At 38.8% G+C, this 27,230-nt stretch overlaps 1 protein-coding gene across 4 annotated transcripts in view; it reads right to left on the reverse strand.

The window, feature by feature from the left end:
- DOCK4 (dedicator of cytokinesis 4) overlaps positions 1-27,230 on the reverse strand; it is a 368,535-nt gene that overhangs the window by 232,040 nt on the left and 109,265 nt on the right. For all 4 annotated transcript variants that reach the window (XM_087969279.1, XM_087969278.1, XM_087969280.1 and 1 more), the window contains 3 exons: positions 8,407-8,488; positions 7,523-7,583; positions 1,913-2,045 (listed from right to left, as the gene is read on the reverse strand). In XM_087969279.1, the coding sequence (XP_087825405.1) occupies positions 1,913-2,045; positions 7,523-7,583; positions 8,407-8,488 (276 nt within the window). The remainder of the gene's footprint in view (positions 1-1,912; positions 2,046-7,522; positions 7,584-8,406; positions 8,489-27,230) is intronic.

Consider the following 27,230-nt stretch of genomic DNA (forward strand, 5'->3'; position numbering starts at 1 on the left):
TGTCTGGTACAGGGCAACTCAGCCCAAATGTACAACCTCCAGAGCGCCTCATCTGTTTTCACCTTTGGACTGTACCCCTCCCTCCCCCATGTGATCTCTGTGCCAACCCTGTAGTAGGATGGAGAAGGGAGGGGGAGAAAAAACCCCAACTTCCTGGCTGCCGAGCCCCCACCTGTACCCCTGTGCTGGAAAGGCAAGCAAGACACACAACTCAATGTTACCGGTCTGCCATGCAATGCAAGCCATGAAAAGCAACCTGCCCAACCATCTTGGCTCTGGGGACAATCCCGGATGGAGGGGCATGCGGGATCCCCGGGGTGGAGGCTTTCTGCTGCAACACTCTGCCACAGCTCTGGAGCAAACCTTCACCTTCCCTGAATAGGATTGCAAGACTGGAGGTCTTCACAGCCTCAGGAGGCTCCACTGGTGACTGCTGGTAAAGGGGCCATGACAGGCCAGCAGGAGCAGCCCAACTGAGAGTAGTACAAGATGGAGCCATGCCATCTTGCCTGTCATCACCTTCAGGCTGTGCCCCTCCCCTGCCCTGGCAAGCTCTGTGGTGGCAATGCAGCAGAATGGAAAAAGGAGATCGCCCCTGCTTCTTTGTACCCCAAACCCCATCTTCTCTGGCCACTGAGGAAGAGAGGAGAGGGGGGGGGGGAGCCCAAAGGGGGGAAAACCCGGGGGGAAGGACGGGTGGGGGGGGGGGGGGCGGGAGAGGCGGGAAGCCGCACTGCGGGGGGGGGGAGGAGAAGGGGAAAAAAAGGAGGGGAGGAAAAAGGGAGGGGGAGAAGAAGCTCTCCCCAACGGGGGGGGCGGAAGGGACCCCGAAGCGGGGGACGCGAAGAAAGGGGGGGGGGGGGGGGGGGGGGGGGGGGGGGGAGGGGGGGGAAGGGGGGGAGGGGGGGGGGCCCGGGAAGACCCCCAGGGCCAGGGGGGGGGGGGGGGGGGGGTTTGGGGGGGTTTGGTGGGGCAGGGCACCGGGGGAATTTTATTTTTGTTTGTTTGTTGGTCCGGGGGGGGGGGGGGGGGGGGGGGGGGGGGGGGAGAAAGAGGGGTTTGGGGGGGAGAGGGGGGAGCAATCTACCCCTCCATTCTCTGATCTACTGCAGGGCCGCCATGGAGCTCCTGCCCACTGAAGCCATAGGGTGGCCAAAAGCAGTGCAGTCAGAAGGACGAAAAGGCCCTGCAAGGCCAGCTGCAGCAGGTGTAGCAGGCAAAAGCAGCTGTCCAGAAGCATCAGGGGGAGGAGCAGGTGGCCTTCTGCCTCATTGTACAGTAGAAGCAGCCTGAGCAAGAAACAAGTTCCAGGTCTGGCAGAGCACCAACCATGGTTGTCGCCTGCTGCAGAGCCACAAGGTGAACTGTGGAAGAGTGGGGCCCTTAACTGCGAGTTTGCCAGGTACCGCGAACAGGACTGGGCCTGACAAGAGTGCGCCAAAAATGCCTCCAGGTACCCAGACAGAATGAGAGGCAGCTCCTGGCCCTCTCTGGTTCAGCTGATCCACGAGACCGTGATTAAGGGGCCAAACCTCCATGAGGTGATTGGGGAAGGAGTCATTGTGCTAAGCGCTGCCTCAGGAATGACTGACCGTATTTGTGAGGAGACAAACTTCCCTAGTGAAGGGTGTGGGCGTGGCTGCCTCCTGTGCTGGTCATGCACACCCCTTCACTAGGGCTTATTTTTGGGGTAGGGTTTATTTTAGGCACAAACTTAAAAATCAGGCTAGGCTTATTTCTGGGGTAGATCTAATTTTCAGGAAAAATGGTGTTTGTGTGTGTAGTTTAAGATAAAAAACTAATTCATTTAATCTATAGAACTTGAAAGGAAAAATTATCTACAGATTATATTTCATTGATAAAATGTGATCCAAATATTGTTGTAATATATTATAAATATATGTATTCTTACATGTATACTTTTAAAATAAGATCATCTTTTGTATCACCAGTCAGTAGATCTGCTACACTGAGGACCGCACAACCAAAAGGTCGTCGATATTGTACATTGCAAGCATTTTTCTTTTCACCTGCTCCCATTCGGCCTGTCAAAACAAAATATATTGTGAAAGAAAAAAAACAAGAAACACTAAATAAATACATATCTTCTACCACCACCAGTTAATTTAATAACTTTATTGGATGCTAACTGTGCCAACATTTAAGAACACCTTCAATCTGTATCTTTCTGAATTGGCCTAGTAGTGTGAAAAGTAGAAAAAATGCCTATATTAAACTATGTGAGCCAGCATTCTAAATTTGACTTTTCTTAGGAGCATCCACAGTTCACTATAAGCCCTTTATTGACATCACAGAGGAACCTACATTCAATTTCTTAAGCTCCAGCTGTATATATTCACTAAATATTTTATCAGAAAAAGAGGTGTGCTCATACTCTCAATCTCTGCCTTAAATCCACATGAGCTATATATTTAAATTATGGAGCAACAAAAGGCACATTCTTATTAACAAATCACATACTTCATCATTGTTGTCACATCTTTGTTTTAAAATAGCCTACACTTTTGCCCCTAAAGTTGCATTGGAATGTTTGTAGTAAAATTAAAAAAAGAACAACTCTAGGATCTAGTCTTGGCTTTGCAAGACAGAAATCATAGGCAATTGAATAGATGCACTTCAAATAGGAAATGAACTCAACAGAATACTTACTATTCCATTTACACTTGATACTCCACACACACGCACATAGACAAACACACATAAACACACAAACACACACATACACACATGTACATATATATATTTTCTTCCAGAGTAACTAGCTTAAGTGAACTTTAATAATTTTTCTGCATATATGAACATTTCAAAGTTTTAAAAAGCAGTAGTAACAATAACCTGTCAATTCCGGTGACTCTGCACTATAGTTTGATAGGATAGAAAACTGTTTATATCAGCCCTAAAAAGGATATGAGACTGACAAGTAATACATTTAATATAATGTATATGGCTCCTTAACAACAATTGCTGTACAATTAAAAGTTATCCTTCTTTAAGGATAAATTAGGAAAAATTAGTACATGCATACCTGTGGTAATATATTTTATTGATCATTTTATCATTTTCTGTAAGGCCTTTGTATAACTAGCAGTAAGTCTAGGAAGATGTGGGCATTCTTGGTGGGGTAGGAGTATCTTTGCTCAGAGTGCCTCATTCTGTTTTGATTCTGCCAGTTTAGAAGGAATAGGAAAATGGGTGAAAGTTCAAGGTACAAGATACACAGTTGTGCTTTCTCATGGGACTTTCCAAACTTTCCCATGAGACTTTCCGTGGCTGAATGATCTCACCTAGCAAGGTAACATCTGGGACTTTCCAAGATTGTGTGTTCTCATGCTGGTGAAGTAATCTCTGTTGAGGTCATTGTTTTCTGAATATGCATACTGTATATTTTGCTTGTGTTTTTCTCAATAAATACTGCTACCTGAGTTCTCTCAGGGTTGGCATTTTCTCAGAGACAATTCCTGTGTCTCATTTCAATGTCAAACCACCATAAATGGTGACCCGACGTGATAGCTTGGAAGGCTATCGTTTCCCGCATCCTATACTCATCGTCGCGGACGTCGACTGGGCCCTCATCTTCTTCGCTGGACGAAGATAGATTCTTTCGTGAGTATGGGGAGATCTCTCGAAGGCTCAGAAAGAGCACATCAGGGAATTGAGAGGGATCATTGGGAATAGTTTTGGGTTTGGAATTGGCAGTAGGGGTTGTGCTGTAGGAAAGAAAGAAATTGAGGATTTACTACAGTATGTTTGGAAAAATATTAAGTCATATCCGGAGGGAGGTAGTATTAAAGTAGAGTCCTGGAAAAGATAGGGAAATTTTTGCACGAGGAACCCGTGCCCCTTCTTCAATTTTGTTAACCTGGAGAGTGATTATGGATGCATTAGCTACTTATGAACAACCGCTCCTATCACCCCCGAAGAAGGTTTGCCGCTTTACCATGCGGTGCGTTTGTTGCCGCCCGGCACCTCCAGATAAATCTGGGAACTGTCTGGCGCTAGAAATACTTTGTCAGAAGATAAGAGTTTACCTTTAAGGGTTCAGGTGGATGCAGTTACTGCAGCTATTCAAGAAGCAAAGAATAGAGGGGAATTATCAGGAGATGATTTGGTGGAGTTTGGAGTAGAAGTTCAACTTAATCCAGTGGAAATTGTCATGGATGCTGCATTAAATCCGGGCGGGAGTGGAAGCCTTTACAGCTCAGAATTTTGAGGGAAGTTAAGCAAGCAGCAAAAAGAATATGGTGTTAGAACGCCATATACTCAGGCATTGTTAGAAGCAGTTGGTTATGGAAATAAAATGATTCCGGCTGACTGGAAAGCTCTGTTGAATATGATTTTAACTCCAGCTCAATATTTGGTGTTAGATCAGAAATGGAGACAGCTGGCAGTCAGAGGGGAACAGCAAATGTTACCCCAGATCAGCTTTACGGAGCTGGTAATTTTACAACAGTGGAACAACAGAGAGATGGTATGCCTGAGGAAGGGTTCATTCTTCTCCCACAAATAATTTTTCAAGCCATAGGGTCTCTCCCTGACGGCGAAGGTGGTGAGAAGACCTTTACTAACATCAAACAAAGGGAACAATGAACCCTATGAAAATTTCATTAGCAGATTGAAATTGGCTATTGAAAGACAAATTGATAATCAATTCGCCCAGAAAGAGTTGCTTTTTAAGTTAGCAGTAGAACAAGCTAACACAGATTGCAAAAGATTTTAAATCCACTGGTAGCAAGTGGGGAGCGAGAAATCGCGGATTTGATTAATGCATGTAGAAAGGTAGGAAGTCAGTCTTTTAACATGGAAACTTTAGCTCTGGCTTTACAAACAGGACATGCTCAAAGGGGAATTGTTTCAATTGTGGGAAGCCTGGACATTTTAAAGCGCAATGTCGGGCTCCTGGAGGGGTCAAAGTCAGCAGAATAAGAGATCAATGGGACAGGGTGTTCGTCCTAAATCAGTGTGCCCAAAATGTGAAAGGATACCATTGGGCATATCAGATGCTCCTACAGTTTTTACTGATGGAGGGAAAGTTTTTGGTGCTTGTGTTTGGAAAGATAAATCTGGAACTTGGCATACAAAAGTGACTTCAGAGCAGAAGTCTGCCCAGCAGGCAGAACTTGCTGCTGTAGTTTTGGCTTTTCAAAATTTTCACAATCAGGATTTTAATTTAATAGTGGATTCATTGTATGTGTATAATTTGTTACCCTTTGTAGCAGGTTCTTATTTGTCTCCTGGAATATCACCTGATATTTTAAGATTGCTTTTGCTGTTACAAGGATGTTTGGAGCAGCGTGTGAATGTGTGTTTTGTTGCTCAAATGCCACGCTCAAGACCATGTTGACTAAATTAAATAAAAAGGAGGGAAGCTCCTGGGGCTTCCGGCGATTCAAGATCAATTAAATCTAGCTTTGTATACTTTAAATTTTTAAATTTGTCTGGTAACCCCCTGCGGCGCGGCCAGCAGGCATTTTCTTCTCCTTCTACAGATGCGGTGAGACCTCGGGTGTTGGTGCGGTTCCTTCCAGATCCGGCATGGGTTCCTGCTGAGCTGATAACATGGGGACGTGGTTATGCAGCAGTTGAACATCTTGGTCAAATTCGTTGGGTTCCTGGTGGTGTGTTCGGCCTGATCATTCGCAGGCACCTGTGAAGGAAGTTTCGGAGGAGCAGGATGGCGCATCTGTGGTTCCTGATCCTGCTGATTCTGCCTAATCTGTCCTGGGCTGCTCGGGTGCGGAGAGAGCAGCGACAGCATGTTCAGCGTGCCGGAGATTTGGGCGATGATTTGTGGACCGATAATAATTACATTAAAGATTTGCGCACAACTGCCAAAAACTTGAACATCACCAATTGTTGGTTGTGTATGCACCTTCCTGGGAGAGTGGGAGAAGGACTAACATTGCATGGAGTGCCTTTTGAGGAAAAGATTTAATAAAGAATGCAACCTGGAGAAAACAGTTGTCTTGTGCTACAACAGAGCAATTCCAGATGTTCAAAAAGAAAAATGCACACATTATAATCGGAATGTGACGGCTAAGGTCAAGGTGTCCTTAAAGGGAAGGGCGTATGTATGTTTCACCGAAATGACTCTGGAGGAACTTTCCTAGGGAATTGGTCCAGGTGTAATGTCATTTTTCAAATGCCAACCATCTGTTATAATAGCAGTGTGCAGAATTATACCTGTCTCCCTCAGTTCAATTCTCCTCAGTGCTATATGTGTCAATATCTTGAGAAGATGAAGAATGGTTCTGAGGTAGCCGGGGAGCCTTGGGCTATGGGAATGATGTGTGGTTCCTATGTGGGGAGTATGGGTATCGGGAGGTTCCGGAATTGGTCTGGGATATGCACATTGGGGTATGTAATACCTGTAATTTATAAACTGGATCAGTTGCCGGAAGGCAGAATCCATAACAAGCGTGAGCTGGAATCAGATCCTAGCCATGGGAGGTAATCTATGGACACAAATTTCTCGAGGTCTTATCCCGCCTTTGGGAATTGCTATGAACTATAGAGATATTCATATTTTAAATAATTTTACTGTTGCTATGTTTAATGATACTATAAAGAATATTAAGATGATTAATGTAGAAATGTCTGAAATTCGTACAGTTACTTTGCAAAATCGATATGCTTTAGATATTATGTTAGCTGCCCAAGGAGGAGTTTGTGCTTTAATTCATTCGCATTGTTGTGTTTTTATACATAATTATGAGCCAAACATTACAAAAACTGTTCAGGACATGGAAGATCGTATTGCTCAGCATCAATCTGGAGCTGATGGGTTTAATGCATCATTCTGGGACAGTCTGTGGTCCTGGCTTCCTGATGGATCATGGTTTCGTTCCTTATTGCAAGGGGTTGTTATTATTATTGCTATATGTATCTTATTATGTTGTTTTATTCAATGTATTCCTAATCTATTACAAATGTGTACCTCAGTCTTCCGGCGTGTGGGATCAGGTCATGAGGGAACTGTGTACTATGCCACTAAAACACCCCCTATCTTTGAATAAATAAAAAAGGAGGGAATGTGGTAATATATTTTATTGATCATTTTATCATTTTCTGTAAGGCCTTTGTATAACTAGCAGTAAGTCTAGGAAGATGTGGGCATTCTTGGTGGGGGTAGGAGTATCTTTGCTCAGAGTGCCTCATTCTGTTTTGATTCTGCCAGTTTAGAAGGAATAGGAAAATGGGTGAAAGTTCAAGGTACAAGATACACAGTTGTGCTTTCTCATGGGACTTTCCAAACTTTCCCATGAGACTTTCCGTGGCTGAATGATCTCACCCTAGCAAGGTAACATCTGGGACTTTCCAAGATTGTGTGTTCTCATGCTGGTGAAGTAATCTCCTGTTGAGGTCATTGTTTTCTGAATATGCATACTGTATATTTTGCTTGTGTTTTTCTCAATAAATACTGCTACCTGAGTTCTCTCAGGGTTGGCATTTTCTCAGAGACAATTCCCTGTGTCTCATTTCAATGTCAAACCACCATACATACCAATACGTATAATGTGCACAGTAATGTAGATGTCCTTCCTAAGCTCACTGCTTCCCAAATCCTGTGAAGAATCAGAATAATCCAAAATTATCATATGATTTTTTACGGATTATTGATATAAACAATTGGAAAATTTTAAGTGTGCTTCTTCCTAGCATACTTGAATAGCAGTCAAGAAAAAAAATAAAATATGGGGTATTCAAATAGATTTCATTAACACAACATTTGTACATGTTCATGGTCCTGAGAAATGTTAGTAAAAATGTTAATGATGTAACCATCTTCTTTTTGGAGGTCTCCAACTCTCCAAATCTGCATTAAGTCAAGATTTCAAGTCAGAGAATTTGGAATGACTATTTCTAGGCTTCTAGCAGAAATAAGTCTCACTGTGCAGTTATGGTTGCAGCTCTAAGCATCGAAAACTTGTTATCCAGTTGCAGTTTTACTATGGTGCTGCCAGGAGTGCCAGCCAACTTTAAACCATAAATCTGTTTCTATCCATGAAAATAAATCCCATTCAGATTATTCTTAATACTTAATTTAGAAACTGTTTCTCCCAGAGTCCCACTGAAATGTTAAACATCATGTTTCATATTGGAAAACAAAAGACTCCTTTAATTCCGAACTAAAATACATCTCAGAAGCAAACAGCTATCTTTTGTGCCTATCATATATTTAAATATAAAAATGCTCTACTTGTTAGATACTAGGCCAAATGGACAATTAAGTATATTATTATTATGTTGCTTTGTTCTTATAAACTTCTTAGATATTAGTCTGAAGCATCACTATTGCATGCACTCTGGTCATGTATTTGGATTACCAAATAAGTAATAAAAAACCTCATTAAAATACAGCAAATAAGGACAAATATAGAAACTCACCATAAAAAGAGAACAATATCTTTCTGGCTTCTCTGGACATTTTGGCAAACCATTCCGATTGAGTTTTAAAAAAAATCTCTCACTGTAAGATAAATATTATAATTGGAACAGGTAAATTTATTTGTCACAAAAATATGCAAAAAAAATCCTTATTCAAGATTTGGATAAATAATATTTTTATCACTGTTTCCAAAACAATCTTTTCTAAAATTCTAGAACACGGTTGCAAAACCAGCCATTTTTAAAAATTTACCACAGTAACTTTGATACTTTGCCACTGATCTGGAATCAAAGCCCAGATGGCTCTTTAAAATAACCCATTGAATGAAGCAGCAACTCCTTAATTCTATTTTTCATAATTAAGGAGTTGTTGCTTCAGTCAATGAATTATTTTAAATTCATTTCACAACTAATATGTTACTGAACATATGAGGATCTATCAGGACTTCAACAAAGCTCATTCATTATTATATAGTAAAGTTACTGGTAGAAAAATACTTGCTTTTTTAGTCCAAATCATAGTTGTATAATAAAGAGGAGGAGAAGTGACAAACAATTGACAAAATCATCTTAGATAAAAATTATTTGCCATACTTGTTTGGATGTTCATTTTTTTTTAGTAAATAAGAAAAGTAAATTATGGTTATCTTGTAAAACATGAATGAATAAAAGTATAGTCAAATGATACTAAGGTATTTAATTTTTGATTGACAATATGAGATTATATGTAATGTAATTGTAATTGAAGACTACGAAATGGAAGCACAAAACAATTTGTAAATCAACCAGCACACTGTATGTACACCTATGGAAGACAGCTTGATGTTTTTATGTTTTGTTTGTTTATGCTTGTTTTTAAAAACCAATAAAATTAAAAAAGAAAAGAAAAGAAAAGTGAAAACTAAAAAGGATATTATTACTTGCTCTGTATTTTTAACCAAGAATTTCTATTCCCATTCTGGCTGATTTATCCTGATACAGGATAAAAGTGTGCTGAAAATTTTCTTGCAAGATAAAAACAAAAAAGGGAAAAAAGGAAAAAAAATTAAAATAAGTACATTCTACTTTAGTATGAAGTTCGTTTTCTTATATTTTATGAAAAAGGGAACAAATTATAAATCATTTATTCACTCATCAACTTTTCAGTCAAGAAAATCAATTAGAAACTGAAAATGCAATTTTAGGCTGACATTAAAAGAAATAATCAAAAGAAACAATACTGACAGAGTTAAATCCATAATTTGAGGAGTGAAGGGGGCTTCCCTTTCTGTGCCTTCTAATCATTCCAAACTTTTGTCATAAATAAGAGATTGCTCTGTGCATTCTTTTTTAACTAAAGCTTTCTCAGCTTTTTCTTCAGCTCTTCTCAAGGGCAAGTAATATGTCACCCATATATTTTTTTCCCATATGCAACAGTAAAAATAGCAGCCAAAACATCTATTTAAGTCTTTTAAAAAGCAGAATAAAAGGGCTAATATTAACAGCTGCATCTTGCACATTTTCCCAACCTTTCATAAAGTTGAACAGTCTTCAATGAAGATTCCATTCTTATCACTTAAATTCAGATGGAATGCTTTAATTAATTCAAATTCAATATTAGAAATTCATAGGTCTGAAATATTCTATTTTCTACACAGGTTCTAATCTTTGGTGCCAAAATTCAGAGTCTCATGAGAAGTCATAGTTTGAAGGTAAGTAATTTTCATATTGACAAGGACAGATGAAAAATATTATCTGCTAAACTATTGTAAAAGAGTTAAAGTCTTCTAAAAAAACAACAATCCAGAGCAGTTAGGTAGACTAGTCAGATAAATTCTTTATTGTGAAAAAATGTGGGGAGTGGGGAATTCTAGATTTAATAGGATCCTGTCTCTACCTCTGCTATAGAAACACATTAGGTCTACAGGTAAGAGAACCCACTAACTAATACCAAATAAGGCCATGGCCCTTCTATCAAGACTCCTTCTATCACTAAATCTTAAGGGTTACCTAGCAGCCATAGAAACAATTATTAATTTCTCATAATGCCTCAGAAACAATGCTACATCAAGTGAATTATAGGAAATGAAATATTATATAGACAGACAGTTGGTGTTGTTCCTGGCAATGAGTTAAAAAAAAGGCACAACACAAATCCCTATCACAGAGATCCTCAATTCAAGATCACCCATCCAAGTTCTTAATAATAAATACTATTACACCAAGCATGTCTAGAATTATTTCAGTATTGATGTTAATAATTATTGAACACTTTTGAGCAAACAGCAAATGTGAGCTTTTATTTTCAAAACTTTGCATAGTACCATGGATGTAATTTACACTGTATGCACAATTATTAGGCAAGTGAGTATTTTGACCATATCATCATTTTATGCATATTTTCCACTTCCAAACTGTATAAACCTGAAGCTTAGTGAATATAAGCATATCAGGTAATGTGTATTTGTGTAATGAGGAAGGATATGGCCTAAGGAGATCAACACCCTATATCAAGGTGTGCATTATTAAGCAGCTTCTTTAACTCAGGCAAAATGGGCCAAAAAAAAAGATTTAAGTTTGAGTTTGAAAAGTCAAAATCATAAAAAGTCTTTAAGAGGGATGCAGCACTTGAAATTGCTAAGATTTTGGGGCATGATCACAGATCCATCAAACATTTTGTTGCAAATAATCAACAGGGTCGCAAGAAATGGGTTGAGAAAATAAGACGCACATTAACTGCCAAAGATTTGGGAAGAATAAAATGTGAAGCTACCAAGAACCTATTATCCTCCAGTGCTGTCATATTCCAGAACTGCAACCTACCTGGAGTACCCAGGAGTACAAGGTGTTCAGCACTCAGAGACACGGCCAAAGTAAGGAAGGCTGAAACCCAATCACCACTGAACAAGACAAGTTGAAATGACAAGACTGGGCCAAGAAATATTGGAAAATAGATTTTTCAAAGGTTTACTGCCAATTTTTACAAGACTCTTTCTTCAAGCAGTGGTACAGGAAAAAGTCTCCATCTTTTAAGAAGACCATGATTTTTATGCAGGACAATGTTCTATCACATGTATCAAAGTTCTCCACTGCATGGCTGGCCTGTAAAGGCCTTAAAGATGAAAGAATAAGTACATGGTCCCCTTCCTCACCTGATCTAAACCCTGTTGAGAACTTGTGGGCCCTTCTTAAATGGGAGATTTACGGTGAAGGAAAACAGTATGCCACTCTGAACAGTGTCAGGGAGGCTGTGGTTGCTGCTGCACAAAAAGTTGATTGTCAAGAAATCAAGAAACTGACAGAATCCACAAATGGAAGGCTTATGACTGTTATTGAAAAGAAGAGTGGCTATATTGATCACTGTTTTTTTTAAAATGTCAGTAATGTTTTTTATACATTTTGAGTATTATTCTCACTTTAACAGATGCAAATAAGTGTGTGAGATGGGAAAGATCATTTTTCAATTAATTGCATAATCATTCTGCACACTAATAGTTGCCCAGTAATTGCTCACATGTAGATATTCTCCTAAGAAAGCCAAAACCTCACATTTACTTTCTTAAATATTCAGGTTTGAAGTTTATTCACATTTTGGATTGACTGAAAGCATTGTAGTTGTTCAATAATAAAATTCATCCTCCAAAATGCAACTTGCCTAATAATTGGGCACACAGTGTATAAACTTGTTAGAATCTGTGACACAGTAATTGCTCACAGTTAGGATTTATGCAAACAATTCAGTCAAATTATCAAGTTTCTTCATTCACTAAACATTCACTAAATGACAATTTTTAAAAAAATCAATAGTGAAAATGGCTAAGTAAGACATAAATGGCTAAATAGCTATCAGCACAGAAAGAACTTTCAATGAAGCCACAATTATTATTATAATCGGGTATTAGCTTATGATTTATAATCAATCACCAATAATCCAGCTTTAAAAACTGGGTCTAAGTAGTACAATACCATTTATGAATGAAAACACTTTACTCCTAATATTTTGCTGCCATAGGATGAGAGGTACAAAATTGATAATTTATAGGGTAATGGAATTCAAATTTTACAGAGCTTCAGGCTCCCTCAGTAACAGTTCTGATAGATGTATAGTACAAATTTTGGGAATGTCACATCATTAAAAATTTCATGGTTAGTTTACCTTTAGAAAAAAAAGCAATTTGCAACTATTTTCATATATTTATATTTATTTTCCTTCACTATACTTCTGGGAACACAGACACAAATACACATATCTGAATGTGCACATGGGTACTATTATGCAAGTTGAGCATTTGAATCTTACAATGATGAACCAGGATAAAAATGCTTTTTATGCTGTTACTTTTCAATATTCACACCATAGTAACTTAATGAATAGAGAGCCCAATTGGAGAAGAGTATCAATTTGAGCAAGGTCATCTAATTAATTATTATTTGGCTTTTACATAAGATGTTTTTGATTAGATCTTCTTTGGTTGTTGTAAGGCATCCAGAATCAATATCCAAATTGGGTAGTCATATAAATTCTATAAATAAATGAATAGTAATATTGACAAAAAACAAATAAACCCTCAAAATCTTGTGTCAACTGAGACCTGAAAGGAAGGAGAAAAAGTCCATTTTTATCTCTAAGGTGACTCAACCACTTGCAATCTCAATAAGGGGGGGGATCACAACTCCTAGCTGGCAAGAGGAATTCTTAGCCAGTAGGTTAAGAAATTACAATATTCAAAAAAATCTGAGTAAAGAAATTGCAAAAAGGAAATGAGTTGAAAGAAAAAGTTTTTTTAAAAAAGAAATCTTTGAGACCCTTAAAACAGCAGTCAGAAATAAAAATACAGACTGTGCACTATTTGAACTCAAATCAGAAATTAAAACATAGAAAGCTCTATAAAAAAGGTATTTTTTACAAATTTATAGAATACCTGGGGTAAGTATAGGACTTGGTGAAATGTTTGTACTATTAAAATATAAGCACTATCAATGAATTTGTTAAACAATACAGATCCTTAAGAATGAAATCTATATTTGTTTGTCCTGCCTATCCCCAAACTATCCAAAATTGAACCCATGATACATATCCTTTAATTTAAAAAAAAACATTTGTTTTAGAACTCAATTGTGTTGGTTCATATTACAGTGGATCACTGCTTCTTCCACAATGCTACAATTCTAAGAGATGGAGGGAAATCAAAGCAGACGTTTATCTCTCTCTGATCAAAAGTAACTACTGCTAAACTGACTTCTCTCTAAAAAAAGGTACACCTATATGATGTTGAAGCTCTGAATAAAACTCATAAGAACAAAGTAAAATCATAATGTTGCTGCTTCTGTAATTCTCTACACTGAGTCACCTTTTCCACTTCATAAGGTTATACTAACTGAAAGAACAAATTGTTTCTGTTGCAGGAATGTCATTTGGCTTTCTTTAAGATGCTTAAACACATGACAGCTGACATATGCTATGCCAGTTTGCTCTGAATGTCTTGAACAGAGAAAGAGAAGAGAAAGATGTCCCAGAGGAGATTAGTAAGAGGTCAGTAATGTATCTGAATATTGAAATGTTGCTTCTACCATTAAATCAGCAATGTACTTCTAGTATGTACCTAATAGTGTACCTAATGCTCCTATCAATTCTGCAGCTATTTCAAATCACTCTTTGTAATGTATAAGGTAGCTTCTACATTGCTAGGATAACAGATCAGACTTCTCTTAAAGACTTGCTTTATTCAAAACATCACAAATAACATAAAAATGTACACAATATTTTCTGATAAAGATGCCCTCTATTCAAATATTCCAACCCAAATGGATTGTTGTCTATCTACTTGGTGCTCTTTCATGCTCTATAAATCATGTCTGCTTATGCTACAGTTTCTGACAATTATTGAAAGAGCTGCTAGAAATAGCTTACCTTCCAGTTAGTAAATAAAACAGAAGTTTCACACTATTCCTACCCACGCCCTCAATTTATATTGCATTGATACATGCTTCTCCTAAGTGAAATATGAACAACATACAGTATATAAAAGCATAACCATCCTTAAAGGATTTAACAGATTAATAGAGATGGAAGGGACCTTGTACTGTAGGTCATCTAGTCCAACCCACACCCAAGCAGGAGACCCTACACCATCTCTGACAAATGGCAGTCCAATCTCTTCTTAAAAGCCTCCAGTGATGAAGCTCCCACAACTTCTGAAGCCAAGCTATCGCATTGGTTGATTGTTCTCACTGTCAGAAAATTTCTCCTTATTTCTAGGTTGAATCTCTCCTTGATCAGCTTCCATCCATTCTTCCTAGTCTGGCCTTAGAAAATAGCTTCACCCCTTCCTCTCTATGGCAGCCCCTCAAAGATTGGAACACTGCTATTATGTCTCCCCTAGTCCTTCTCTAGTCATGCCCAGTTCTTATATCCATTCTTATATGTTTTAGTTTCCAGTCCCCTATCTTGGTTGCTCTTCTCTGCACTAGGTTAGGGTCAATGGGACCCTGATTTTAGTAAAAGTTCTGCTTGAAGTCACAAGGTTATTTTTTATGTATGCATTGTGTTGAGGTAATTCCCCGTTAGGAGAATGAGCGCATACAAGGTGACGTATTTGAGAGAAGTGTTTGAATAATACACACACAGTACACAGATACACTGTATAGTAAATGTAGGTTTTTACTTCCAGAAAGGTTTAAGCAAAGTCCAAAATAAGCAGTCCAAAAGTCATTCACAGGTTAAATCAGTCAGTTTTCAATCAGGGATAATCCAAATGTCAAAGTCCAGTGTCAAAAACAGTTCAGTAACAGACTTACATTACATTCATGAATATCAGTCAATTAGAAGAAATGGAGCAACGGCAATACTTTCCAACAGAAGGAAACAGAGATACACTTACACTCTCTTCTGAGACTCAGACTAAGACAAACCAGGTTTCTGGCTCCATCTTATGGCCGTTTGAGAACCCACACCTAATTGCATGCTCTTGCATTCCCTTAAAGATATAGTACTAAAATGTTTATCCTGGTTTATATATTTCTAATCCAAATACCTGTTAGGTGACTCATATTCCTAACAGGTTGCAAGTTTGAAGCTTCAACTTCCAAGCATTGCTTTGCACATATGCAACTGGTATGCTATTGCCTAATTCTAGAAAGTTCCCTGACCAGTCTACAGCTTTTCTGAAATCAGCCAAGATCAGTTAAATGGTGCCTAGCTGCAGCCTTATAAACATGAAACCACAACAGCTATCCAAAATGATATTTCTTTCTTACAAACAGTACATCTTAATCAATATTCTGGTGTAGTAATATTTTCCCCTCTTTAACATAAAAGTAATAGGAGAGGGGAGTGGGAGAGAGAGAGAATATGACCTCACGGAAATTTGTACTTCTAATACTTTTAAGTATATCTGGTAACTGTTAAAACTAATCACTTAAACAAAGCATAGGCATAAAGAGGATTTTTGAATAAAATAAAATAGAATGAAGAAACAATGATTAAAGAAGCTAGTCTCAAAAGTCAGAGAGATAGTGCTTTCCATTTTTAGTTAAATAAAAAATATCATTGTTCTATATACCAATGGCAAAACTTAAAAGGCAACTAGTCAGCTTACAAGAATTATAACTATAATCCAGGTCAAGGGTGGGATTCAAAGTTTTTTTGATGATCATGTGACCGGGTGGGCATGGCCAACTCGACATCACTCATGTTGAGGGACGCTCTCGTGACCATGGGAATGCTGCAACGGTTGTAAGTGTGAAAAACAGTCATAAGTCACTTTTTTCAGCACCATTGTAACTTTGAATGGTCACTAAATGAACTGTTGTAAGTCAAGGATTACCTGTACAACAATACAAAAAGCTTCTTTCCTTGAAAAAAGCTATCCTAAATACCAATCTTTACATTAAAAATACTTGCAAGCTGGGATTACAAATCAGGCAGCGTGCCAGAGCACCTTGAGGAATTAAGAGTTAAAATGCAATAACTATCAGCAGCCAATTCTTGCTCATAAAGCGAAGCCCTTTAGCAGAAAGGTCATTTAAGTTCCCCAGAAAGAGCACACCCAGGAAAAGCAATCCTTAGATCCATTTGCACCACTTAAAGATACCAGCTGATCTCTCTCACCACACAAGATATTCTAAGGAAATCATCCAGATTTAAGGAAAGACCACATGCCCCACAGAAAGGCAGTAAAAAAAAATCAGTGCCAAGATTGCATCCTGCCTCTTGAAAGTACACCCCAATAGGACAGTGCCAGGAACCACTAAAGTAGTGAAGGAAGACCTCCTCCCCAGATAGAAAAAGAAACCATGAGGCCGGGGAAAAATCACACAGAATACAAATAATTAATCACAATAGTAGCTGTTGCTTGTTAAACCAATTATCAGAACAAGTAGACACAGGAACTGGCCAGATTTCTCAACCCAATTTCTTTTCAGGAACAGAGATTTTTCCTTCCAAACAAAGATGAATAGGGAAAATTATCCTATCAATAAAAACAGGATTAAACATCACCAAGCACCGAATTAAACTTCACCAAAAACCAGTTTTAGAGCAAAACTCAGAAAGGGTATGTAAACTCATGTTTGAATGTCAATCTTTCTAGCTAGCCAAGAAGCCTTGCTGAATGTCACTCATCTTGGTTCCTTGTCATTAAAAGCTTCTTTCTGTCAGCTCTGCTTCATTATTCAATTATTTCTTCAGAGTGCTGATCCCAGCTGGAAGAACTCCAACAGGGGAGTATTTCTTCCCAACAGCAGTGTAAAAGTTTAAAACAACCCTTCCCCTTTAAGAAAGTACTAGCAAAGAAAAAAAAACTCTGTTCAGCAAAGCAATAAAGATTATGCTGGAAACAACACCAGAATGTTTCCTTCCTGCCTTCCTTACAGGATTAGCCCTGTAAAGTGGAAAAAACAAAAGGAGTTTTCTTCCAACAACCGGTTGTCTGAACTGCTTAGAAAGTTAACAAAAAGTTCTAGCGAATAGATGAGAACCGGTAGAACCCAACCCTTGTATAGAATGAATTGATTTGATTCAATGATTCAATATTTGGGAATATATTTTTTTTGCACAGAACTATTAGGAGGAGAATTTAATGCAATGATAAGCGTGAAAAATAATATATTACAAGCAAGGGTGTTTTCTTCGCTTAATGTCACCTTTCAGTCTGGAATTACCGTGACACAATCTAGTAACCCATTTGAAAATATAACTAGAACGAGTGGGTTATGGACGGATGTGATAACTCTTAATTGGCATGCTCCAGGTGGCTTCTTTTGGATTTGTGGAAAGTTTGTCTATGTGCAATTTCCTGGCCGATGGTATGGAGTATGTGTATTAGGCACTGTGAAACCTATTTTTTTTTCTACTGCCCATACAACAAGGTGACCAACTGGGTGTACCTGTTTATGAGAAAGGATGTTGTGTGGCATCCAGAAAGAATAATTCAGGTATATAGACCAGCCACCTGAGAAGAAAATGTTATGTATGGTTATAGAACTCCCATTTATATGCTGATTGGATTTATAAATTATAGGCAGTGCTTGAAATAATAACTAATCCCATATCTAATCATCAAAGCCCAGATCAAATTTTAATTTCAGTTTCTCACAAAAAGTCCAGTAATGGTTCATATCGCTTTAATCACTATTTGTTAAGGAAACCACAACTGTTTTATTTAATTGCATCAAACTCTAAATAAAACAGGAATGGAAAATCCTAAACTGTAGTGTAGACCCATGCTTCTCCACTTTGGCAATTTTAACATGCATGGACTTCAATTCCCAAAATTCCCAAGGCAGTATATAGTTTGCCCATCTTAAACTTGCCAAGACTGAAATACACTGATCTACAAAGAAGGATTTTTCCATTCCTCTTGTACTGGTTCTTACTTACTTATAAGCCACCATAATGCAAAATCCTCACTTCCACCCCATTCCAGAGCAACCACCATTCTCTCACTAACCTGATTTCCAACTCCTGTGTCCAGGGCAATAAAAGTAGACCATGTGACCACCAGTTTTTAAAAAAAAGAAGTTCTTCCAAAAAAGAAGTTCCAACTTCTTTTTTGGAAGGTCTGATTGACCTTGTTTTAAACTGGTAATCACATGGTCTTTTATTGCCCTGCATGGAGGAGAAAGGAGCTGGAAAACAGGTTAGTGAAAGAATGGTGGGTGTTCTGGAATGCCTCCCTGCAGGGCAACAAAAGAAGACCACGTGGCTACCAGTTTAAAAAAAGTTCAGTCAGACTTCCAAGGGGGAAAAAGATCTCCTGAAGTTGTAAGGTCTTACTGAAATGACTGATTAGTCTCTCAGCTGATCAAGACTGCTGTTCCATTGCCGCCTCATGGCTTCCAGCCATGCAGCCTAGTAGGCCTCCATGCAGCCTCCTGGAAGCAAGAATGAGATGAGGAGTGACTGGGCTGGGCAGGGAGGGGCAGGGCCAGCCAGAATTTTTATTACCAGTTCACCCAAATGTCCTGGCTGAACCCCAATAAATCCCCCTCCCAATAAACTGGCAAATATCATGGTCCTCCATACGATCCCCGCTAAATATGCACCCCTCATTCACCACAATAGAAAGCATTCATGGGATTTCCGGTTTGTCGGCTTCGCGGCGGCAGGGATTTGCGAAGCTGCGCGATCCCTGCGCGCTAGCCGTTTTGGGGCTCCGACCCAGACGGGTACGGAGCTAGGCTGCCCTGCAGGGGCAGCTGAAGGTAGGGGATCCGGAGAAGGGTTTGGGGTGTTGCAGACCCCCTCCCGGCCGGCAGAACCCCCTTTTCCCAGGACGGTGCAGCGGCGGTCCGTAATGGCCGCCACAAAGAAGCTGGCAGCCGGGTAAGAATGCGCAGGAGGAAGTGGAGAAAGTGCTTGAGAGGAGAAAGTTTTTCTTGGTTCCTAGGACTCTAAGATATATTTGACAAAATTCCTGAAAAGTACGACTTTCTGAATGATACCTTCGAGAAGAGGAAAAAAGCGGCAGTTTAATGGTGCTGAAAGGATAGCTTACCCTCTTTTTTTACGGAATAAAAAGTGAATATTAAGAAACCTATTTTTTTTAGGTGAAAACTGGCTTTAAGCGATGAGTGGGAAAAGAGAGGACTAAAAAAAAAATATTTGTATGCTAAGACTTTGTTGGAGGAGATGCCTTAAGGATTGAAAGACTAAAATATATTGCAATAAGATTTTAAGAAACAGATTTGGACTTTCTTTTTCTCTGATTGATACTACCCTAGGAGGAGAGAGTGGGAACTCTGTCTTGGTTTGGACTGACTGATAACTTTGGGATTGCCTTATTTTTCCTTTGGAATATTCTGACTGTTGTAAGAGAAAAGAAAAGAAAAGATTTATAATGGCTTCTTCTATCGAGGAACTGAGAAAAGATTATGAGCAAGCAAAACAAAATGGTAAAGCTGGTTTGAAAGAAGCCTGCCTTTTTTTGGAAATGGCGTTTATTAACTATCAACAAACATTGCAACAGATGAAGACAGCAGAAGAAGAACAAAGAGAGGAAGCCATCTTTAATAAATCTCAGAACTCGACCAAGAGGGAAGGAAGAGGGAAAAGAAGAGAAATAAAGGACTTAAGATTTAAAAAAACATTTAAGAAAGGGAAAAACAAGGTGCAAAATCAATATAAGGATGGTAAACAAAAGGGAAGAGGAATACGACAGAGAAGGGAAGCCAGTAAGGCAGAGGCTAGAAGAAGGGGGGTAGAAAGGTTTGTTGGGAGAAGAAAGAAAGGGAAAAGGTGGAGAAAAGTTACAAAGTTTTGAAATTAAATGGAAAAAAAGAAATTTTTTTAGGGATAAAGGATAAGTATAATTTTTTCAAAGAGATTTTGCAAGGTACATAAGATGATATTGTAGTATTGTATCAGAAATAGAAAATTTAAATGGCTTGAGGGTTGATAAGAGATTAAAATGTTGAAATGTTAATAATGATTGGTTTGGAAATATAATATGAGGGGAGATTTAGAATATTAAACTTTAATTAAAGAGTTTAATAAGATTATGGTATTGATGTTATTATAAAACTTTCATTATAGTATTTTGTTTTTAATATTTAGATCTACTGTTTAACTATATATTTAATTGTTTTGGATGTATTATTCAGTTAGAATGTACCAAGCAAAATCGGATTGGATATTTTAAAGATTAATTTGATCAATTTAGTGGGGAGATAGAAAGGCATCATACTCTGATGAGTGATTTCAGGAGAAATTTCTTTTTTTTAAAAGGATTGAGACAAAGGTACAATAGAGAATGGACAAAAGATATAAATATAATGACTCAAATTAAGATGATTAATTAAGATAGAATTAAGAAGAGTGAGATATGTGGAGAAGTTAATATAGAAGACTTAGAATGGTAAATAAAATAAGTAATGATATGTAAGATGAGCATGAATATAATTGAAGTCCATGACAAGAGAGATACCTGGGTCCAAGTTACTTTCCAAAAAGATCCTTTTTATGTTTTGTGTGTTGTGTGTATATGTTGTTGTTTTTTTTGGGAGAATTAATAAAACCTTGTAGAAATATAGAATGAGAATAATGGTAACTAAGTCAGAAAAAAAATAGATGAAATAATAATAATAAAATTGAATAAGAGTAAAGAGAAATAAAGGGAAATTGGATAAGAGGTTTTTGTATGTTTATATGGAAATGGTTTAAAACAGAATTATAGTTTATCTGACTTGTTAAATTTATAATGGAAAAAGGTTAAACATGTAATGGATAATGATGACTTGTGTGTTTTGAAAATTAATAAAACTTGTTTTAAAAAAAGAAAGCATTCTATCATTTAAGTAAAAGGGAGGAATGAAGGAAATAGTAATAAAGATATAATAAATGAAAGCAGAATGTTAGCCACCAAGAATCCTTCTTTTGCTTGTCTTTCTGGCTGCCATAGAAACGGGGGGAGGGAAGTATAATTGGGCTTCATGGGAGGAAGGGTGCTGGAGGTTTAAGTTGGTGAAATGTAAAAGTTGGGGTGTTTTCTTGACTATGCTTACTTGCTTACTGCACAGATATAGGCCTTATCTCTCTAGTCCGAGGTCAACCATCTTGGCATACCAGATATGTGAAATGCCACCTGAAGATGCCTCACATGACATTATATACATCTCAGATTGGATGGCCAGTTTGAACTATTGGGGGTGGGAACATGGGATAACTTTCTATATGTGACTTTCATGCCTATTGCCTCAGATCTTGTATTCTTCTGATGTTACCACTTCAATTTTCAGTAAAAGTCCTTTTCTCTATAACAATTGAGTCTAAGGTTTTCTTTCTTGGATTTTGAATGGAGCTTCACCTGACATAGAATACAATATAATAGCATTAGTACAAACTTGTTATTCAAGCATTTACTTATTAAACATTTGTTCCCTGTAACAGATATATGATATATATATATATATGTAGGTCTAGGTGTGTTCGGGTCTTTTCCCGTGTAAGATTAAGAGTATCTTGGCGACGTTTCGGCAAGGTTTCACTCGCCATCCTCAGGCTGGTGCTTTCGGTTTCGTGCCAGTGCAAGCAGTTTGTGATCAGAGCTGCCATCTCTCTATAAATACTGGTGGTGGGGGCTGGTGTGCTGGGCTGGTAGGCTGCGCTGCTGCCTCTTGATTGGTTGATGGAGTTGATGTTGGTATAATGGGCTGTGTGATGGCCTTGTGAGTTTTGTTGTGGAGATATCCTGGATCTTGTGCTGTAATCTCCTGGGTCGTTTGTTTTGTAGTGATCTTTTTTCCATTAGCCTCTCGTGTTTTAACGGCTTGGGTAATGGGTTGTGTGATGGGCTTGCGAGTCCTTTTGTTGTGGTATCTTGGGTCCTGCGTTGTAATCTCCTGGGTCGTTTGTGTTTTGATCTCTTTTCCATTAGCCTCCTGTGTAGTAACGGCTTGGGTAATGGGTTGTGTGATGACCTTGTGAGATTTATTGCTGTGGTATCCTTGGTCTTGTGCTGTGATATCCTGGGTCATTTGCTGTGTTGCAACTTCTTGAGTTCTTGTGGTGTAATTTCCTAAGTTTTCTGATGTGATATCCTGAGCGGGTGGCTGTGATGTAGCATTCTGGGTTTTAGTCTGGCTTCGAGTTTGGAGTCTGGTTCTGTGTTCTTGGCGTGTGTCAGCTTGTTTGGTTTTGGGGTCGGGGGTGCGACAGCTGGCGCAGCAGCCGTAGTCTGTTTTCTGGATGGTGGTTGTCCTTCATTTATAGGATGGGCTTGGGCCTTGGTCTGATGAGGGGGATTGGCGGTGGTATCCCATGTTGTTTTGGGTCTGGTGTTGGTTTTCGTGGCTGGGACTCGTTTGTTGGTGAGGGCTAGCTTCCAGATGTCTGGTAGGCAGGAGGTATCATCCCGTCTATTCATGTTATGGGGGTGTTTCTCTATCTCGATGGCTTCCCTGATTATTCTCTTGCTGGAGTGTTCAGTGTTGGATATTAATTTGGTTCCTTCGAAATTAATTTCATGTCCTGTGGCTTTAAGGTGCTGGAAGAGGGAGGAAGTGTTTTCTTCTCTTCTGACTGCGATTTTGTGTTCTGCAATGCGTGCATTTTTTCTCCTGTTGGTTTGTCCAATGTATGTGGCTGGGCTATTGTTGCATGGTATTTCATAAACTCCTTAGTTTTCTAGCTGGATCTTGTCTTTGGGGTTTCTTAGGATGTTGGCTATTTTTTGGTCAGTGCCAAAGGCTGTCCCGATATTGTGTTTGTGGAGAATTTTGCTGATTTTGTCTGAGGTGCCTTTGATGTAGGGGAGGAGTGCAATACCGTTGTCTTGTTCTGTGTCTTGGTCTTTTTGGGGTATCTCTTTTCGGATTAGGTTGGTAATTGTGTTTCTTTGGAATCCGTTGGAAATTAATACGTGAGGGTGTGTAGTTCTGTTCTCAGGTGGTCTTTGTGGGCTAGGCGTTTGGTTCTGGAGATGAGGGTCTTGGCTACGGAGTTGATCTGTGCAGGGTGGTGATGGGATTGTGCATTTAGGTAGCGGACCACAACAAAACTCACAAGGCCATCACACAGCCCATTATACCAACATCAACTCCATCAACCAATCAAGAGGCAGCAGCGCAGCCAACCAGACCAGCACACCAGCCCCCCACCAGTATTTATAGAGAAACGTCAGCTCCGATCACACACTGCTTCCACTGGCACAAAGCAGAAAGCACCAGCCTGAGGATGGCGAGTGGGTTAAGAAAACATACACACACACACACACACACACGCATAATCTTCAAAAAATCTTTCAGGACCAGCTCCTTGCCAAAACTACGGTCACAAGCCACAGTCATCCCCATCTTCAAAAAGGGAGACCCCAGCCTAGTTGAAAATTACAGACCAATCTCTTTATGCTGCGTCACCTGTAAAGTCATGGAATCAATTATTAAACAATCCATTATCCTCCGCTTGGAGACAAACAACCTACTCTCTAATAAACAATTTGGTTTCAGAAAAAAACTATCCTGCAATTTGCAACTCTTACACTGCAAAAATTTATGGACTACACAACTCGATCAGCAAAGCAATAGACACAATCTACACAGACTTCTGTAAAGCCTTAGATTCATTGGCACACAACAAACTACTACTAAAACTAAAATCTTATGGTATCTCTGGACACCTACATAACTGGATAGAAGCATTCCTGTCAAACAGACAACAAATGGTCAAAATTGGGAGCGTCCTATCAAATTCTGTACCTGTCAACAGTGGGGTCCCCCAAGGCAGTGTTCTAGGACCAACTCTCTTCATACTCTACATAAATGACCTCTGTGATCATATTAAAAGCAACTGTGTTCTCTTCACTGACGATGTAAAGCTATTCAATACCACAGGCAATACTGCTACCCTTCAAAAAGACCTCGACTATGTATCAGAATGGTCAAACAAATGGCAACTTCAAATCTCAACAAATAAATGCTCTGTCTTACATATTAGGAAAAAAAATCAGAAAATAAAATACAGGCTGAATAGTCAAGACCTTGTTGATGATCCAAACTCTGTCAAGGATCTTGGAGTACTCATCTCTAATGATCTAAGTGCTAGAGCCCACTGTAACTACATAGCCAAAAAGGCATTAAGAGTTGTTAACCTAATCTTACGTAGCTTATTCTCTGGTAATATTACACTACTAACTAGAGCATACAAAACATTTGCTAGACCAATACTTGAATACAGCTCATCAGTCTGGAACCCACATTACGTATCTGATATTAACACAGTTGAGAAAGTCCAGAAATATTTCACAAGAAGAGTTCTCTTCTCCTCTACTTGTTGCAGAATACCTTATGCAACCAGACTTGAAATTCTAGACCTAGAAAACCTAGAACTACGCCGCCTTCTGTCCGATCTAAGTATAGTGTATAAAATCATACATTGCAATGTCCTACTTGTCAATGAATACTTCAGCTTCAACCATAACAATACAAGAGCACACAATAGATACAAACTCAAGGTTAACCGCACCAAACTTAATTGCAGGAAATACGACTTCAGCAACAGAGTGGTCAATGTCTGGAATACTCTACCTGACTCTGTGGTTTCTTCCCCAAACCCCAAAAACTTTTAACCTTAGACTTTCTACTATTGACTTCACCCCTTTCCTAAGAGGTCTGTAGGGGGCGTGCATAAGCGCACCAACATGCCTACCATCCCTGTCCTATTGTTTCTTTTATTTTTCTTATATGTATCCATGTATTCATAACTATGTTTTTACTTATACCTATTATCTTGTAAGCAATTGACAAACCAAATAAAATAAATAAATAAATAAAATAAAATGCCAACTTTATACACATAGCACGTAGAATCTCCACCTAATAAATTATAATTTATAATGCTTATGCAATATTTTACTAAAATGATACTTTCTTCTTTTTGGTCCATGATTTATTTTTTGGCAGTAATAAAGTCTCCTGCCACATGAAAGTGATTGTGCAGGCCCTGGATTTTATACTTTTATACGGACAACTATCCTACCAGCTATATCCTAAGTGAAATTCTACATCAGGGATGTCAAACTCATGTTGTCATAGCAGTGTCACATGAAGTATCAAAAATTCCCACCCCCCCTTCGCTAAACTGGGAGTGGGCATGGCCAGGTGACACATCCAGCCAGTGGGCCAGAAGTTTGACAGCCCTGTTCTATACAGTGTAATGTAATGGTTCTCAATCTTTTCTTTACAAGAGACCCTTGTCTTGTAGTCTTGGGAGTCTATGGCCTCAAAAGGTATTTACAAGACTTAAGATTTAAAACATAAAAATTTTTTCAAGCCTTTGTGGCATCTTCCCCACCCCACCTCCATGGACTACAAATTCAGAACCAGTCGTATAATGAAACTTCCACTGCTTTCATAAAGATGGGATTAGGATCATGTACCTGAGTTTTCTATTCTATCTTACAACCCATGTAAATCTAAGCACTGAGTAGTTCTGTGACTAGAAAAATGAACTTTACTCTGATATTGGGTAGTTTTCCAATTATTTATTAGAACTGAAAAACTCTGCCTTTCTTTCCCCAAATCACAAACACATATCCATCATAAACAGATCTGGTAAATAAAAGGCTCAGTAGGTAGCGGATGTAATACTGCTTAAACCCTTATTAATGGCTTTCAATAAGTGCAGAGGAAAGACAGGATATCAGGTCCCATAGATCTCTATCAGGACCTTGCCATTCTGGTGGGAAAGGGAAGGATTTGGGTTATGTTTGCATGGGATTTTCCTTTGTTCCTTTTCTCTGCTTTGATGTACCTTTGGGATGTTGGGAATGGGGAAAGAATATGCCTTGAGCCACCTGTTTTGTCTCACCACTGGTGGAGCTGAGATCATGGCACCTGGGAACTGCCTGTTATCACCTTCTCAGCCCGAAATCCTCACAACATCTTTGCACCTTTGGATTGATTCAAAGATGAACTGGAGATCTGGACGGGGCTTGAAAGGAGCGGTTTTAACCTTATGCTCCAATCTGCGAAATTCAGATTCTACCTACACTCTCTCTGCTATCACTATCTTCCAATAAAAGTTCCTTTTGAAATGTCATTTGTTTTAAGAGTTCTGCTTTCCTGAGAAGGCTGGTGAGATAGAAAAATTATAACTTGGCAATAAATAAAAATATATTATGTTATGTTGTGTTTCATAGTATCAAATAAAATCATGCAAAGCGTTCAAATCAATCACAGACTGTAAAGATTGGAAGGAATTTAGAAATCACCCAGTCCAATTATATATACCTAGTCCAGTACAAGAATCTACTGCTACAGCATCTCCATAGATGAACATCCTGCCTCTGTGTTTAAAATGTCTCCAGTGAAGGAGAATCTGCCACCTCTGTCCCACAGTTGAACAGTTCTTACTGTTATCCTTAAGTTTTTCTTTCCAAGATCTTTATCACTGGATATGCTTCCAGTTTGTCAGGATCTCACTTAAATTGCAAAATCCAGAAGTGGACACAAATTTTAGATGTCATTAGGCCAATAATAAGGAAGAACCAGAGATTCCTTGAGCTATGAAGTATCTTTGTTTTTTTGCAGTAAAGCAAGAGTGTTTTTTTTTCAGGGAAAAAACAAGTGGCTCTCCATATACACAAAGGCAGAGACAGCTGGATACAGTTTTCCAATTAGCCATGTGAGTCTTCCAAATGTGCTGCTGTCGCTCCACTGTCTGTAAAAGTGAAGGTATAGCAAGACTTATATACTACTTCAGAGTGCTTTATAGCCTTCTCTAGGTGGTTTACAGAGTCAGCATACTGCCCCCAACCATCTGGGTCCTCATTTTACTAGCCTCAGAAGGATGAAAGGATGAATCATAGTAGCCAAAAAGAAAGGAGATTGGGAAGGAAAGGCTAGCCAAG

Source organism: Notechis scutatus, chromosome 6, assembly GCF_049901735.1.
Source record: "Notechis scutatus isolate UNSWTSFEM ecotype Mainland chromosome 6, rNotScu1.2, whole genome shotgun sequence".
Lineage (NCBI taxonomy): Eukaryota > Metazoa > Chordata > Lepidosauria > Squamata > Elapidae > Notechis > Notechis scutatus.